We start from the raw sequence: 14,841 nt of genomic DNA on the forward strand, positions 1-14,841 counted from the left end.
ACCGCTATGTTTTTATATACAACGTTCACAAGTTTTTCTGTAGTGTATTTAGTATCAGCATTGCACCCGTGCGAAGCCGGGGCGGGTCCCTAGTTATTGATATAGTTTTATTAAAATCTATAGCTGTAAATTTTCCATTTGCTGTTGAGAAGTGGGTAAGTTTGCCAGTGTTCAAGAGAGTTTGCGATGTCAGAGAAGTGGAGATGTTTATTTGGTGTTATATATATATTACGTAAGCCATTTAAATTTCGTTGAAGGGTCGAAATATTATTTTGAATTGGATTATTTTTGGTGTTCATTGTTTTTCTTTTTGGTTTATTTAAGTTAATCAGTTGTGATTTCGGAGTCCGTGGAGACTGTTTCTTCTTCTAATTTGTGTATTAATTTGGTTAATTGCGTTTTTGAAATTCTGTCTGAGGACATGGAGTGGATTGTTTGTATCATTTCTGATAGATGATCTGGCTGGGTTGAATATTTGATTAGTAGATGTGAAATCTTTGTATTTCCTTTTGAGTCCGAAATAAATTTTTGTAGTTGATCAAAACTTAGTGGGTAACTATCTGGATCATTTTCAATATATATTCTTAGAGGCTCAATTAATTCGTTAAGGCTGTTCTTAGTATTTCCCACTTTTGTTTTTATGGTTATTGACTGGGATGGTATAATTTTATCGTGAGTGATTTGTAGAGTTTTTTTTGGAAGTGGGGAAGGATCAGAGTCGGCTTCTTGAGAAATAGCTGATAAATGTCTTTTATGTTTAGAGTTTGCAATTGAAGTTGTTAAACCCATTTCTGCTGATATTAATGAAGCGTCGTTTGTATTGGTTTGTTTTGAAGGAATAGTTTCTTCTGATTCATTAATGTTGCTTGCTTTGAATATTGGGTTTGAAAGAAGTGTTGGAATCTGAGATGTGGTATCAGTCAGAATTTTGCAGTTGTCAGAGTCGTGTCCAAATTTTTTGCAGATGGGGCAACGAGTTTCATCTTAGGAAATGAAAACACGGTATTTTTCACTTTCGTGTATAATAATAATAATAATAATAATAATAATAAATTTATTCAAAAAAGTACATAGTACATAGAATAAGTCACAATTATTGAGTCATCATGCATCAAATAGCAAATTCCTCTAAACTATAATAATTTTTTTGCAACAGCATTTTTTTAATTTTACGTTTAAAATGATTTAATGGTAAACATTTGTAATCATCAGGTATTTTATTGTAAATTTTTATACAATTATTGATCGTATTATTTAGTATAAATTTTTTACGTGTTTGAGTGATTGTCATTTTATCTTTATTTCTTGTCAAATAATAGTGTTCACGTTGATATTCCTCAAAGAGTGTTGGATTCTTTTTTACAAAAATTGCACATTCAAGAATGTAAACGTCCACCACTGTTAAAATTTGTAATTCTTTAAACAGTGGCTTACAATGGTCTAGATAACCTGCATTTGACATAATTCGTATACATTTCTTTTGGAGCTTTAAAACACTGCCGATCATCGGTGAGTGTCCCCAAAAAAGAATACCGTATTTCACAATAGAATGAATGTTCGCAAAATAAACTTGTTTCAGTTTTTCAATGGAAAGCATATTCTGTAGCTTTCTAAGAGAATAAGTCTGTTTAGCTACTTTTTTATTTAAATGTTCGATGTGTTTATTCCCATTTAATTTATTGTCTAATATTAGCCCTAAGAATTTAGTTCCATCAGTTATCGTAATATTTTGATTGATATTTGGCAAAGAAATAGAGTTTATTTGAGAACTCCTAAAAACAAATAGCACTAGTTTTTGCTAAATTGAGTTGTAGGCTGTTGTTTTCAAACCATGTTTGTAGAGTTATGACAGATTTCCTTATATCTTGTTCTAGACTATTTAGATTTTTGCCGCGATAAAAAATAGAAGTATCGTCGGCGTACAATATCATATTTTCATTTGACCTATACGGTAAATCATTTATATAAAGTAAGAACAGGAGAGGCCCAAGAATTGAGCCCTGGGGAACGCCTCGTGAGGTGGCGTGCCAATCTGATAAGCTGTCAATAATGGTATCTTCTACACAAGTTGTTACTTTTACACATTGTAATCTATTTGTCATGTAAGATTCTAATAACTGTAAGGGAATTCCTCGTATTCCGCAATAATATAGTTTATGCATTAATAGCTCTGTTTCAATGCTATCAAAAGCTTTTGTTAAATCGAGAAAAATAGCTATGGCTATCTCGTTATTATTTAGCGCATCTAACACATTTGTAAATGCTTTAAATATGGCCTGATCGATTGACCTACCTCTTATAAAGCCATGTTGCTCTGAAGCAAAGACGTTTTGACTGGAAAAGAATAACATTAACCTTTCGTATATTATATGTTCATAGATTTTTGAGAATATTTTTATATTAAAAATCAATGAATTAAAATTGTCTCCGACAACACTTTTGTATTTAATCTAAAATTTGGACAGTTTCTCCGTATTGCATGCTTGGTTTTTGCATTTACGTAGTTGGATTTTAGGTTTCTAATAAAGATGTGGAATAAATATCAATCCTTAAGCGCTACAGTATTCATCAGCGCTACAGTATCATTTCTATTGAGTCCGGGATCGCTGGATGTTGTTGGTGGACAAACAACTGCCGTCGAAAACTCAGAATATGGTTGAAGTTTTCCTGATGAATGCCAGCAGAAAGATGCTGTATTCCAGATTCTGGTTTAATTCCTAGGTTTTGAAGTCCTTCGATTAGTACATTTTCAGGCAGAGTTGGGAAAGCCCAGATAACGAGTCGGTGTGTTGGAGTGAGTTAGTTTCTTATAGGTATATCATATGTATGAACTTTTATTGTTTTATAATTTTGGGTAAGATCTTCAGCGGTTTTTTTTTTAATCTAGGTAAATACATATTCTATTGTTTGAAATTCTGGAGGCGAATAAGATTTTTGTTGGTGAAGCACATTTCCAAGAGCGACAACATATTCTTTTAAAGGAATTCCTTGGACTGGAGATAGAATGATGGCTTGGTCTTTTTTGGTGCTTGCGTTTTTAATTTTAATTTATTAGCAAATGTTGCATTTTATATTTTGGGGATAGGTGCTGGGAAAAGACTGGTAATATCAGGGTGAGTTTTGGAGTTTGACGGTTGTGAGATCATTTTTGATAATTTTGAGTTTGTTTGTTGGAAAGTGGCCCATGTATTGCATGCAATTGCAATAATATTACATTTAAACACTCGTCGCACAAAGATAGTCAATTAGTTTTTTTTTTTTCACACACTATTTTTCACAGAATTTCATGTTTATTTGTTACACACACATCAAATCATATAATCTGGTAGATAGTTTTAATTTTAATTATAATTTAAAGTAACAGCAGAGATTAATTAATCTTACTTCAGAAATAAATTTTGTTTAATGTCTATTTTGAATAATTAAAAATTATTAGTTAAATTACATAAACGTGTATAATAATTTTCAAAGCTAAATAGTTAATGATAAGCATATCGAAACTCACTTTCACTATTTAAGTCATCAAAAAATACTTTAATTATATATTTTTCACTACACAGTAAAATGTCAAAATTACTTGTTGTATGGTCACCATGGATCTATCTTTGAGAGTTTGTTTTTAAAAAAATGACCCTAGACGACTGTGAGACTCAATACGGTTATGAGCTTAAAATATTATAAACTAAATGTATCGTTTTTGTTATCAAGTTGAATACATATAGGAGCTACTGGAAAAAATTGAATACTAAAACTGAACAAAAGCGTAAAACAAGCTTGAAATTTAGAAGTCCAAAATCCTGATACCGTTGTGCTGATCTTGGAGTAGAACATTGTCTGTGAAAATATATTAAAAATCAATGAATTAAAATTGTCTCCGACAACACTTTTGTATTTAATCTAAAATTTGGACAGTTTCTCCGTATTGCATGCTTGGTTTTTGCATTTACGTAGTTGGATTTTAGGTTTCTAATAAAGATGTGGAATAAATATCAATCCTTAAGCGCTACAGTATTCATCAGTTTGGTTTGAGATATCTTGTATTAAATGTACACAATGTTAACCTGTAAGGTAAATGTACCATATAACGGGATAATTAGGCATAATGAATGCACTTTGATGATTATTGAAATAAATATAAATATTTCCACTATAAAAATTTGTTAGTCGCACAAAATGATTTATTGTTATTAGTCATTTTTTTCATGCCTCAGTTTTTAATTTATAGTATTAAACGTTAATTTTCTGGACTTCGAGTTTGTCTCTAATTCCGTAATAAAATTTGGCCTTGAACCTGATTCTGGAAATGGATGTGCATAATTCCGGGACATAACATGGGTAAATTAAAAAAATGGTTTTGTTTCATATAATTAAAATTATTGAGTATTTTCATATAAAATTTGATTTTTAATTAATTAAAAAAAAAGATCAAGACATATTGCTCAATATTAATATTAATAATTCATAATAATAATAATAATAATAATAATAATAATATTTATTTCCAAATAAAACTATAATTACATAGCTGTGGAAAAGGTTAATAGAAAATTGTAAATATTTTGTATTATTTATAAAAATTTTTAGTTAATATACTGTTTCCACTGAATTTCGAAACACTCCGCGATGCTGTAATGTGCTTCATTTATTAAAACCATTTTTAACTTATTTTTAATTTTTGGAGCTGACATTTCTAAAATACACTTTGGAGTTGCATTACATAATTTTATTATCACATTGTACGTGCTATTTTGCACTGATGAAATTCCTGAGCACTCTGGATGTAGATTACATTGACCTCTGGTTTCATATTTGTGAACTTCATTTCTACGAGTGAAATATTGCGGATTTTCTTTGTAAAATTTTTGAAAGTGTTCCGACAACTATCTCTGGATTTTATTCTAGCAATAACTCAAAGAATTCGTTTTTGCATTAAAAGTATTTCATTGCAGTAGGTAGATTATGTAGATAGTTCCCCAGAATAGCATTCCAAACGTCAATATTGAATTTACGTATGCATAATACGCCGTTATAAGTACCTGTATGGACACTATTCCTTTCAGGCTTCTAATAAGATAATATTGTTTAGCTTTGATTTTACGATCGAAATATGATTTTCCCAAGACAGTTTATTGTCCATTGTGAGCCCTAGATATTTTATTTCTTTGGTTAATGTCAAGTTTGGTTGTTTTGTGTCCAAGCTTTGATAATCACCTAATCGAAATATTATTTTTATTTACATTTAATTTCAACCCATTATTTTCAAACCATTTGTTTATTGTTCTTAATGCTGAATGAGTGTCGGGACCTGTTTGTGAATTTTTAGGTTTGATAAAATCACAGGTATTGTAAATATTATCGTTATTAAATTAATTAAGTTTAAAAAAGCTGTTATTTTTTTATTCATTGAATAATAAATAAAGTTATTATACATAAATAATCATCGAAAACTAATTTAAATAACAAAATATTAGTCAAGTTTCAATTGTCTCCTTTACAATATGATACCTCGGAATTGCATACATAAGTAAAAACTCAGCTCAATATTCCGGGAGTTAAAAATACATTAGATACTTATCATAAAAAGCAAGTATTTTAGAATAAAGTAGACAAATATTAAAAAAAAATATATCCCGCATGATCTCACAAAAATCTACGGTATCTACTGCTTCGATTGGTATAAAATATTTTAATAATTATAACACCAATTCAAAATGAGAGTTAAAAAAAATTACTACTTATTTTCCGAAATTACGGTAGACTTCCGTTATATGGTCCACTATCATTGATTTAGAACATAATTACGGGAATCATTATTTAAAGAAAATAATTAATTAAAATAATTTGAAAAAGCTTTAAAACGAATTATTTATTCATTCTATTCAACATTTTTACATGTTTAAATATGATTAACATACCAGTAAACTAAAAAAATCTTATCAATCCAACACTGACATACGTATACAATATAACATATTTGTAATAAAACCAGATGCCAACCGATATCGCTCAGTTTTTCGATGAGTACGAGTATTTAAGTGTGATAAGATTTGTTCAAAAGTCGATTTTTTTTTTGTTCAAATTTTAATACTAGAGGCTCTGTTTTTTTTTTAAATTAAAAATTTATTTAGTGTTTCTTATTTTTTGATTAAAATAAAAAACTCCCGGAATAACGTACTACCCCATAATAATCCACATTTACCTTATTTTCGTAAATATAATATGCCCATGTAGCTACTTGAAAACACAAGATACGTATATATTTACACAAAAAAGTCCAAAAATACAAAAACATAAATAAAATAAAAAAATTTTCAAAACTACCTAAACAATAAATCTAATATGGTTGAATGAACTTACTTGACATGTGCACTGTGTTCTACAATCCAAAAGAAATGTTTCACCATGTTCATATGTTTTATTATATACTTCACATGGACGATTCAATATGCGATCTGAAACAAATGCAAACAAATGTAACCTTTATTTTATTAAGTGTGCGGTTAGGGATACCATCGATGTTCGGGAAGTTTTCAAGAAAGTTTGTATTGTTACGAAAGAGCAGATTGTAAAACCTAGACCCCATTTATTGGGAATTTTAAAAAAAATATTGAAACACACTTTTCATGTTGAGAAATCGTACAAGGGACATCTTGATTAGGATTCTGGGAGCAGGTACAAAAACAAATGAGGATATTTTTTTAGGGCAAAATTATTGAGGCAAAACACAAACATTTTTTTATTAATTTGTAAGGAAAATTAGCATAGCCAGAAGATTATGACCAGAGGATATATTTGTTACAGCATGTCTTATGATCTCATTTTCTGTTACTTCTATAATTAGGTATACGATTTGACTTTAATTGACGATAATTTTTTAAAGTTGAAGAATTCGCCGGTAACCGCATAAGTACCAAATTATTGTAGTAGAAGAGAATACGATTATAAGACGTAGCAAATATATCCTTTGACCATAATCTTCTGATCATGTTATCGTAAGTGAGATATTTTCATATTTTGACTCGAATAGTTGAAGACAAAAGTTTTCATAAATTCAATAATTAGTAATTTAATTCACCAGAGAATTATTTATTAAATTGTCAAAAAAAAAAAGATAAATATTTTCATATTTTATGTCGTATTTGATGATGCCTATTTGATGAGCTATAATTTATTATAGGTCAGCCATATCTTACACTAAAAATCGCTGTCTTGTTAGGACCACTATCAGTAGCGTATATCCAAGTTCGCAGCTTCGAAAGACCTGTGCTGACTTTACAGAACTTGAAGAACCTCGAAATTTTGCCCTTTTTTTAGTTTCTCTCAATATAAGTCCTACTATGCATTTTTTAGAAAAAATTTCTATAATAATATTGACACTGGACAATAGTCCGGAAGCAAATAGCAAAATAATTTGTCTTACCGGTAATAGAGGTGTTGTGGGATACTCGGTAGGAACTGTATTTCTTTTGTTATTTAATTATGCATTATTTTTCAAGGTATCGTTTATCAAGCTCTGAAAATAGACATTTACCTCAGAATCAATTACCTAATTATTATTACATAGGTCTTATGTTTGTTACACAAAAAGTTCTTATAAAATTGTCTGTAATTTTTATCTACAATATCGCCCAAAGGAACCAGTCGGCCGGCAGTATGTTTACAAACGACTTAAACACTATCAGGAGATACGAACAAAATTATTTTACACAAATAAATCCTTGTAAAAATACTTTATAATAATATTCTGCCTCCTGATTTGTTTTGAGAAAAAATTGTATTACAAAACATAGGGGAAAGGTATCTCGGTAGTTTAAATTCTTAAATTAACATAACTTTTTATAGAGTGAGCATATAATTGTAGTATTTCGGGACACAATGCCTTACCTAATCTACATAATTAATACTATAGAAAATTTGAAATAATGCACAAGTAAAATTTTATCTTCAATTTTGCCTGTTAGGGGAAGGAGGGGCTTTGACAATTGACACACCACGAGGGGCAATTGTAACACAACCCAGAGTGGTAGAAATGTTACACAGAGAGTGTGAATGTAAAATAAACTGAAATAATAAATATTGAAATAATATTCAAAATTTTCATTATGAAAATTAATTTTATTTCATATTTAATAAAAAATATATAATATTTGTAACCCGGGTATACTGTGGTGAGGATTATGTGTTTGATCGGTATATATGCTTGTTCATCTGTTGCCTCGTATCTTCTAAGCGGCTTCATCATAATTTGACAAATGAGACGTACCGTTAAAAGTGCCTTGAATGTCCGCTGGTTATAGACTATGAATATAGCGCCCTCTAGAGGACATAAAGTTATGAACGTATATATATATATATATATATATAACGTTTATATATATAACTTAACATTGGGCTACACTGAAGGCTGTAATGGACGTTTTATGCGCGTATTATTAGCCTTAACCCTGTAAGTATTATTCAATTAGTTTTTAGTGCATCTCTTGCATTGTTTGCAATTTAGTTTTTTAGTTTTTGCAACTTACATTCATTTTGCCAACTATGATAAGTAGTTTAGAAGCTAGGAGGGAACAGACAAAAATACATACATTTAAAAATAGTGTTTGCGGTTATAAATTTGTGATAAAGTATATATATTATATACTATTTTTAAATGTATGTATTTTCGTCTGTTCCCTCCTAGCTTCTAAACTACTTATCATAGTTGGCCAAATGAATGTAAGTTGCAAAAACTAAAAAACTAAATTGCAAACAATGCAAGAGATGCACTAAAAACTAATTGAATAATACTTACAGGGTTAAAGCTAATTTCCAAAATAAAAGAATAGCATAGGATATACGCGCATAAAACGTCCCTTACAGCCTTCAGTGTAGCCCAATGTTAAGTTAACTAAAAATAAATTTGCTAGAATCATGCTATCTTTTTGTGATTTTTCATTTTCATAAACATAAATTTTCGTACTAATAATATTACACAAATTTAAATGAAAATATAAACTGTGTCAAAAAATTGAATTAAAATTTTAAAAGGAGGAATATATGGTAGCAACATATTGTGTAAACATTCCTTAATTTCATATATAATTAAGTATGCATGAACATCAACACAGTCATATTACAATGTTTGACAGTAATACATACTTTGTAAACTAATTTAATTTAATTATTTACTAAGTTTAGTTTCGTACTCACAAAGTAAGTAGGTTTACTTTTATATGAATAAGATCAAAATGTAGGAAATTATTTACAAATTAAATGCCTTTATAAATGTGTTAGAATAGTATTTCTGTTTCAATGATATAATTATGATTCTATATTTCGCCTCGTTACACTGTTTTATACAATGTGAGGCAAAATGAAAATTCTTTATAAACTTCATATTTCATTTCAACTTTCTTGAACTATAAGTAAAGCATGTATTGTAATTATAAAAAATTTTTGAATTAGTTTTGTTTAAAAAAAATTCAGCTTAACATTATATTTAAATGTGACCTATTACACATCAAGTTAACACTCTAAGTTAACTCTTAAGAAAAATAAAATAAAGTTCGAAAACTGAAACCCCGACTCTCTAACAAAATCGTGTTTTTTAAAAGTATGAAAACAAGAAAATATTTTCATCTGAAATTGTTATGATCAGTCAAATCGTCATTACAATCGGAGGACCTCTTAGATTAAACAGTTTTATACAAGACGGAAATGAGGTCCCCGACTGTAATGACAATTTTCTGACCATAACAATTATATTAAATATAATATTATTATAATTATATAACAATTACAGATTTTGTTAGAGAGTCGATGTTTTAGTTTCCGAACTCTATTTTGGAGTTATAGTTTTGAGAAAAAGTATTATATATTCGAGAAGTGCTAATTACGCCCTTTATAATTTGATACGAACATGCTATCATTAAATCGAAATTTGTTTTTCGATCATAACTTTATGTTATCTAGAGGGAGCCATTATCAATTTAGTGGCGCAATAATTACTGAAATAATAAATTTTCAAACTAAATTTTCGATAAAGGAAAATTCGGAAAAAATAAGTATTAAGTAGCCAGTCATGGGGACTGTCGACGGAGGAACTTAAAACTTTGGAATAACTGGTTTTTAAAAAAAAGTTATAATTATAGTATAAATTATGTAAATTTCAATTATTAACGTTTGTATAAAAACTATTATAAATAATAAAAAAACCCTACACCAAGTGTTTTGAAGCGGTCACCCATCCTAGAACTAATCGGGTGAGAACCGTGGTTTTCAATGTGGTATGTATGGAGCGTGACGATGACGAGTGACGATGACGCAAGTTTTATGATTTTTGTTCATACAAAAAGTGCTCCAGTTAATAACTCGCTGTAGCTGCATTCGTTGACCTTTTTGAGCATTAGCTATTCTATTTAGTTCGCTGCGACTAAGGTGGAGTTTACACATCCGTGAAGAACGAGCAGGTATATCTTCCACAGTTTTACGAACGCGATAGCTATTCTATTTAGTATGGCTGCGGCTGCGTTTTGATGATTAAAGGTTCCGTTTATAATAAATAAATGTTTAATTTTCTTAAATAATATATATAAACACTAACACAGGTTATATAGAAGCTACTTACTCTTGTCCATAATGCACTAAATTACAGGAGTTTTTTTTTTATTTAAATAGGTTCAGTATCACGTACTGAATATAAGTGCACAAAATCCTTACAAAAATAGGCAGGGGAAGTGCCTACATTTTAAGGAAAATCCTTTTAGGTTTTATCTCCATAAACGTCCACTTTAGATCAAACATGGCAATAATCTTTATTGTAGATAATTTAATTACCTACAATTTTTGTCAACCAATTTCTTTTGTATCACTAAACGTTTATGACTTATACTAGTTTTCCTGTGATTAATGATTCTTTTTTCAGCGTATATTTAGCAGGTTGGAAATTAAATCAAGTTATTGTTTATGTTATTCGAAAGAAAATAATTTAGGGATAACGATAAATACGGTTTCGTTTCAAATACGAGTTTGGGAATGATTATATTATAATATATAATTAATTAATTACACCTACTTTTTAGTTGATTTATAGGTTATGTAAATTAACCGTATACCTTATATGGCAGTATGGCGCCAATATTCAAATGTAACTGAATAATTTATGTAAATGTTGAGTTTTATTTTTCATTAAAACTTTTCTTATTCAATAGGGATTCGATTGGGAAAATTTAGGAATATATTTTATTATTTGGCACTGATTAATATTCTTATGTCAAAATATTCAATAGGTAGTTTTTAAATGATGTGTTCGAAAAAATAACCACCCATAATTTTTTACGTATATAGGTGCATATTAATGCCTTACGTGAAACTACTCTCAAATCTTTCTGTTGAAATAAATTCTTACTTTTATTAAAGATGAAAAAGTCGACCAATGAAAGAAGTGTGAATTATTAAGGATAAGATATATAACTATATTATTGATAGTAGATTGACTGTTTATTCTAATAAAGATAAATAAAATGTTCATTAAATAAAAACTGCATTTGTAGTAATAAAAGCGTAAATATTCTATTAAGATTTTATAACATACACAATTAATTTTATAACTTACGCAAATGAAGTTGGATTAAGAATCCACCTTGAATTCTGCCTTAATAAACTAAAAATATGGCTATATAGCAGTTTTGCTGAAGCCAGTTTTAATAAATAAAAAAAAAAAAAAAAAAAAAAAAAAAAAAACTAAAAATATCTGCGAACATAATAACCTACTGGATGGTGAATTTTCACTTAATGAAATAGAATGGACGTTAAACTCCATGAAAGATAACAAATCTCCCGGAGAAAACAAAATTCCAGCCGAATTTTACAAAAAGATGATCATTGACAGTGTTGGAGACTTAGAAATGGTAGCGAAATGTTAACAACAAGATAATCCCAAAGAATTGGAGAATTGGTACCAAATGCAATTTATACAAAGGAAAAGAGAAAATAACAAACTGTAATAATTTCAGACCCGTTACATTAATCGATACATGTGGGAAAATTTACAGTAAACTACTTGCTGAGAGGTTACAAAACTGGGCGGAAAATAATAATAAACTGTCAGAGTTTCAAGCTGGTTTCAGACATGGATATTCCTGTGTTGACAACTTATTCGTTCTTAACTGTTTAATTGAAGATACTTTCAAAATTAAAAAAAGATAATTGTACACTTGTTTTGTAGACCTACGAGCAGCTTTTGATTCAATTAATAGAGAAGCTATGCTGTAAATTTTGAAAAAAAAAAAGGGAGTGTCATACTGAGATTATTTTTTTTTTGTTAATAAAGGGTACTTGATTTTTTTCTTTAACCAAGCGACTGTTTTCGAAGCTACAAAAATAAAAACAATTTTGTTAGACAAGGATATAAAAACAAATTTTGTTAGACAAGGATGAGACTATCTTCTCACCTTCTCTTGCGAGATGTTATCGCAAATTTTTTGAAGAGAACCACTCTCTTTTGCATGGAAATTTTGTCGAGTCAACTTCTCATCGTAAAACTTGAGATGTATTAAATTTTGTTTGGATTTTTATTTGCCTAAAGTTTCGGAGACGGTCCGCTATGGTGGTTTCATCTATTTAAAGGAAAAAGTCAGGTATTTTTTCGAATCAAATAATGTAACACAAGGTAATATGTTTTTTTTTTAATACAAGATATTTATTATAATCTAATTTAATAATTATACAATAATATGTAGATGAAGTATTTTAATTTGGGGTCGTTTTTGTTTGCTTTGGGCAAATCAATATTAATTTTAAAAAAAAAGGGTTTTCTAATTTGCCTGTGTTTTGAACTTGAGTTGATGAATTTCTTGTTTCCATTGTTTTAATGTATTATGAAGAATCTTTGATGATCCTTCTAAACATGGACACTATGCTCCTCATGGCAGTATTTTTGAGTGTCAGTTAATCCATTTTGAATTATTTAACGTTTGTTCACAGTACGTTAATATTTTGTATATTTTTATATTTTTCCAGAGTATACAATTTTCTGTGGTACAAACTTTTAGGTTAATTAATTTTTTGATACCTTTAAACATTACAAATATCACTAACTGTGGTCACATTTTGTTTGAATGTATTATTTTGTACATTTTATTTATTGTTCTTGAAAACAGTGGAAATACGGTTTATCACTTCAATTTTCAGAATACTACGCATATTTTTCATTTGGTTTGACATTTAATGTTCATAAATGTATTTAAAAAAAAAATAATAGACTTATATATATATATTTATTTGGCAAATTTATCCTTAATGTATTATACGAGAGTTTATTATAAAATGATAGTAAATTTTGTACTGTAATAAAGATAGATTTTTTTTATGTAGTGATAATAAACTTTTGTAATAATAGTATTTATATTTGTAATAGTTTTTTTTGATGTAATAATTGTAACACTGTTTAATTCCCATTTGTAAATTATTTTTTTTTTTTATTTTCACATGGTAGCAAGTAAAAAGGCTTCATGTAATTTCCTTTCATTAAAGTTATCTTGTCAATTGGGAATTAAATCAAACTCTATTATATCTTTTATTTATTAATAATATTTATTTACAGATTTAATATATATTTTTTTTTACATATTTGGTCAAATATTTCTATCTGTCTTTACATTTTATTAAAACACCATGCCAACAACAAGAAGAGGTGCTGATGCTGCTGGCACTCCGCAACCTTTACCAGGTGCTCAAGGTGGTAATCAACCAGGTCCTTCACCAACACGGGATGACTTGTTCACAACACCAAGTGCTGCGTCAGCAATCAACATAGCAGGAATTTCGACTCAAGTGGCGGCTACATCGCACATACTGAATACTTCGGCAAACCAAATGACAGTGATGCAAGACCAAATTCTTCAACAAAATTCACAGATAAGTCTATTAACTCAAACTTTATCCAATTTAACGATCAGTTTATCAAACAATGCTTCACCTTTAAGACCAGACCAAGCTAGTCATCAAACTAATTTTTTTGCTAAGCCGAGTATTGACTCGTTCATTAATAAAGTTACTATTCTAGATATATCGATTCCAGAAAAAGTTGTGGAATTCATAGTTGATACACAACATTTAATCGACATTAATTTTTTACCGCTAGAAATGCTCTTAAAATCATTAATAAATAGATGTGCGTTAAATGCACAAGCTTTCTGGGCATCTTGCATAGCTCGATCATTAGACTGGGAAGCAATTAAAAACAACTTACTCGAAATTTATATCCCACCTTTGACGAGGCAACTATTGGTTGATAAACTGGTACGGCGAACTCAACCTGATACAGAAAAGTTCTCCACTTTTGCTGCATCCATTATAAAATTCAGTAAAATACTACTAAAAGAATTATCTGAAGCACAGATAATTGAAATTATTTTTGCTCATGCCAATACGGCTATCTTGACAATTATGGGTTTAAATCAAATACCCGAAACTTATAATGATTTGTCAAGGCTGATCACAAAAATGGAAGAAATTCAATCTAGAATGTTGCCACCAATTCAAATTGCAAATGCTTCAACTCAACAAAAAACTAATTCTACAAACAAATACTTTTGTACATATTGCAAAGGCACTAATCACGATTTTAGGCATTGTTTTAAACGGATCAACAAAGATAATGGATCACAAAATATTTCAAAACCAAAAAACTAATAATAGACCCTAAATTTTATTTATTTAATTTAAATTTAAATTCATCTTCTTTACCTTTACAAACTATTTTTATTCTAGGTTATCCCATTTTAACACTGTTTGATTCAGGGGCTTCTATTAACGCGATTAAAACCGCAACCCTAAAAAAATTACAACTTATTGATAAAA

General features: G+C 29.0%; 1 protein-coding gene across 1 annotated transcript in view; it reads right to left on the reverse strand.

The window, feature by feature from the left end:
• Window positions 1–14,841, reverse strand: part of LOC123294742 — a 157,367-nt gene that overhangs the window by 70,591 nt on the left and 71,935 nt on the right. Inside the window, exon 9 of the mRNA XM_044875875.1 lies at window positions 6,358–6,452. Within this exon, the coding sequence (XP_044731810.1) occupies window positions 6,358–6,452 (95 nt within the window). The remainder of the gene's footprint in view (window positions 1–6,357; window positions 6,453–14,841) is intronic.

Source organism: Chrysoperla carnea, chromosome 3 (genome assembly GCF_905475395.1).
Source record: "Chrysoperla carnea chromosome 3, inChrCarn1.1, whole genome shotgun sequence".
In the NCBI taxonomy this organism is placed as follows: domain Eukaryota; kingdom Metazoa; phylum Arthropoda; class Insecta; order Neuroptera; family Chrysopidae; genus Chrysoperla; species Chrysoperla carnea.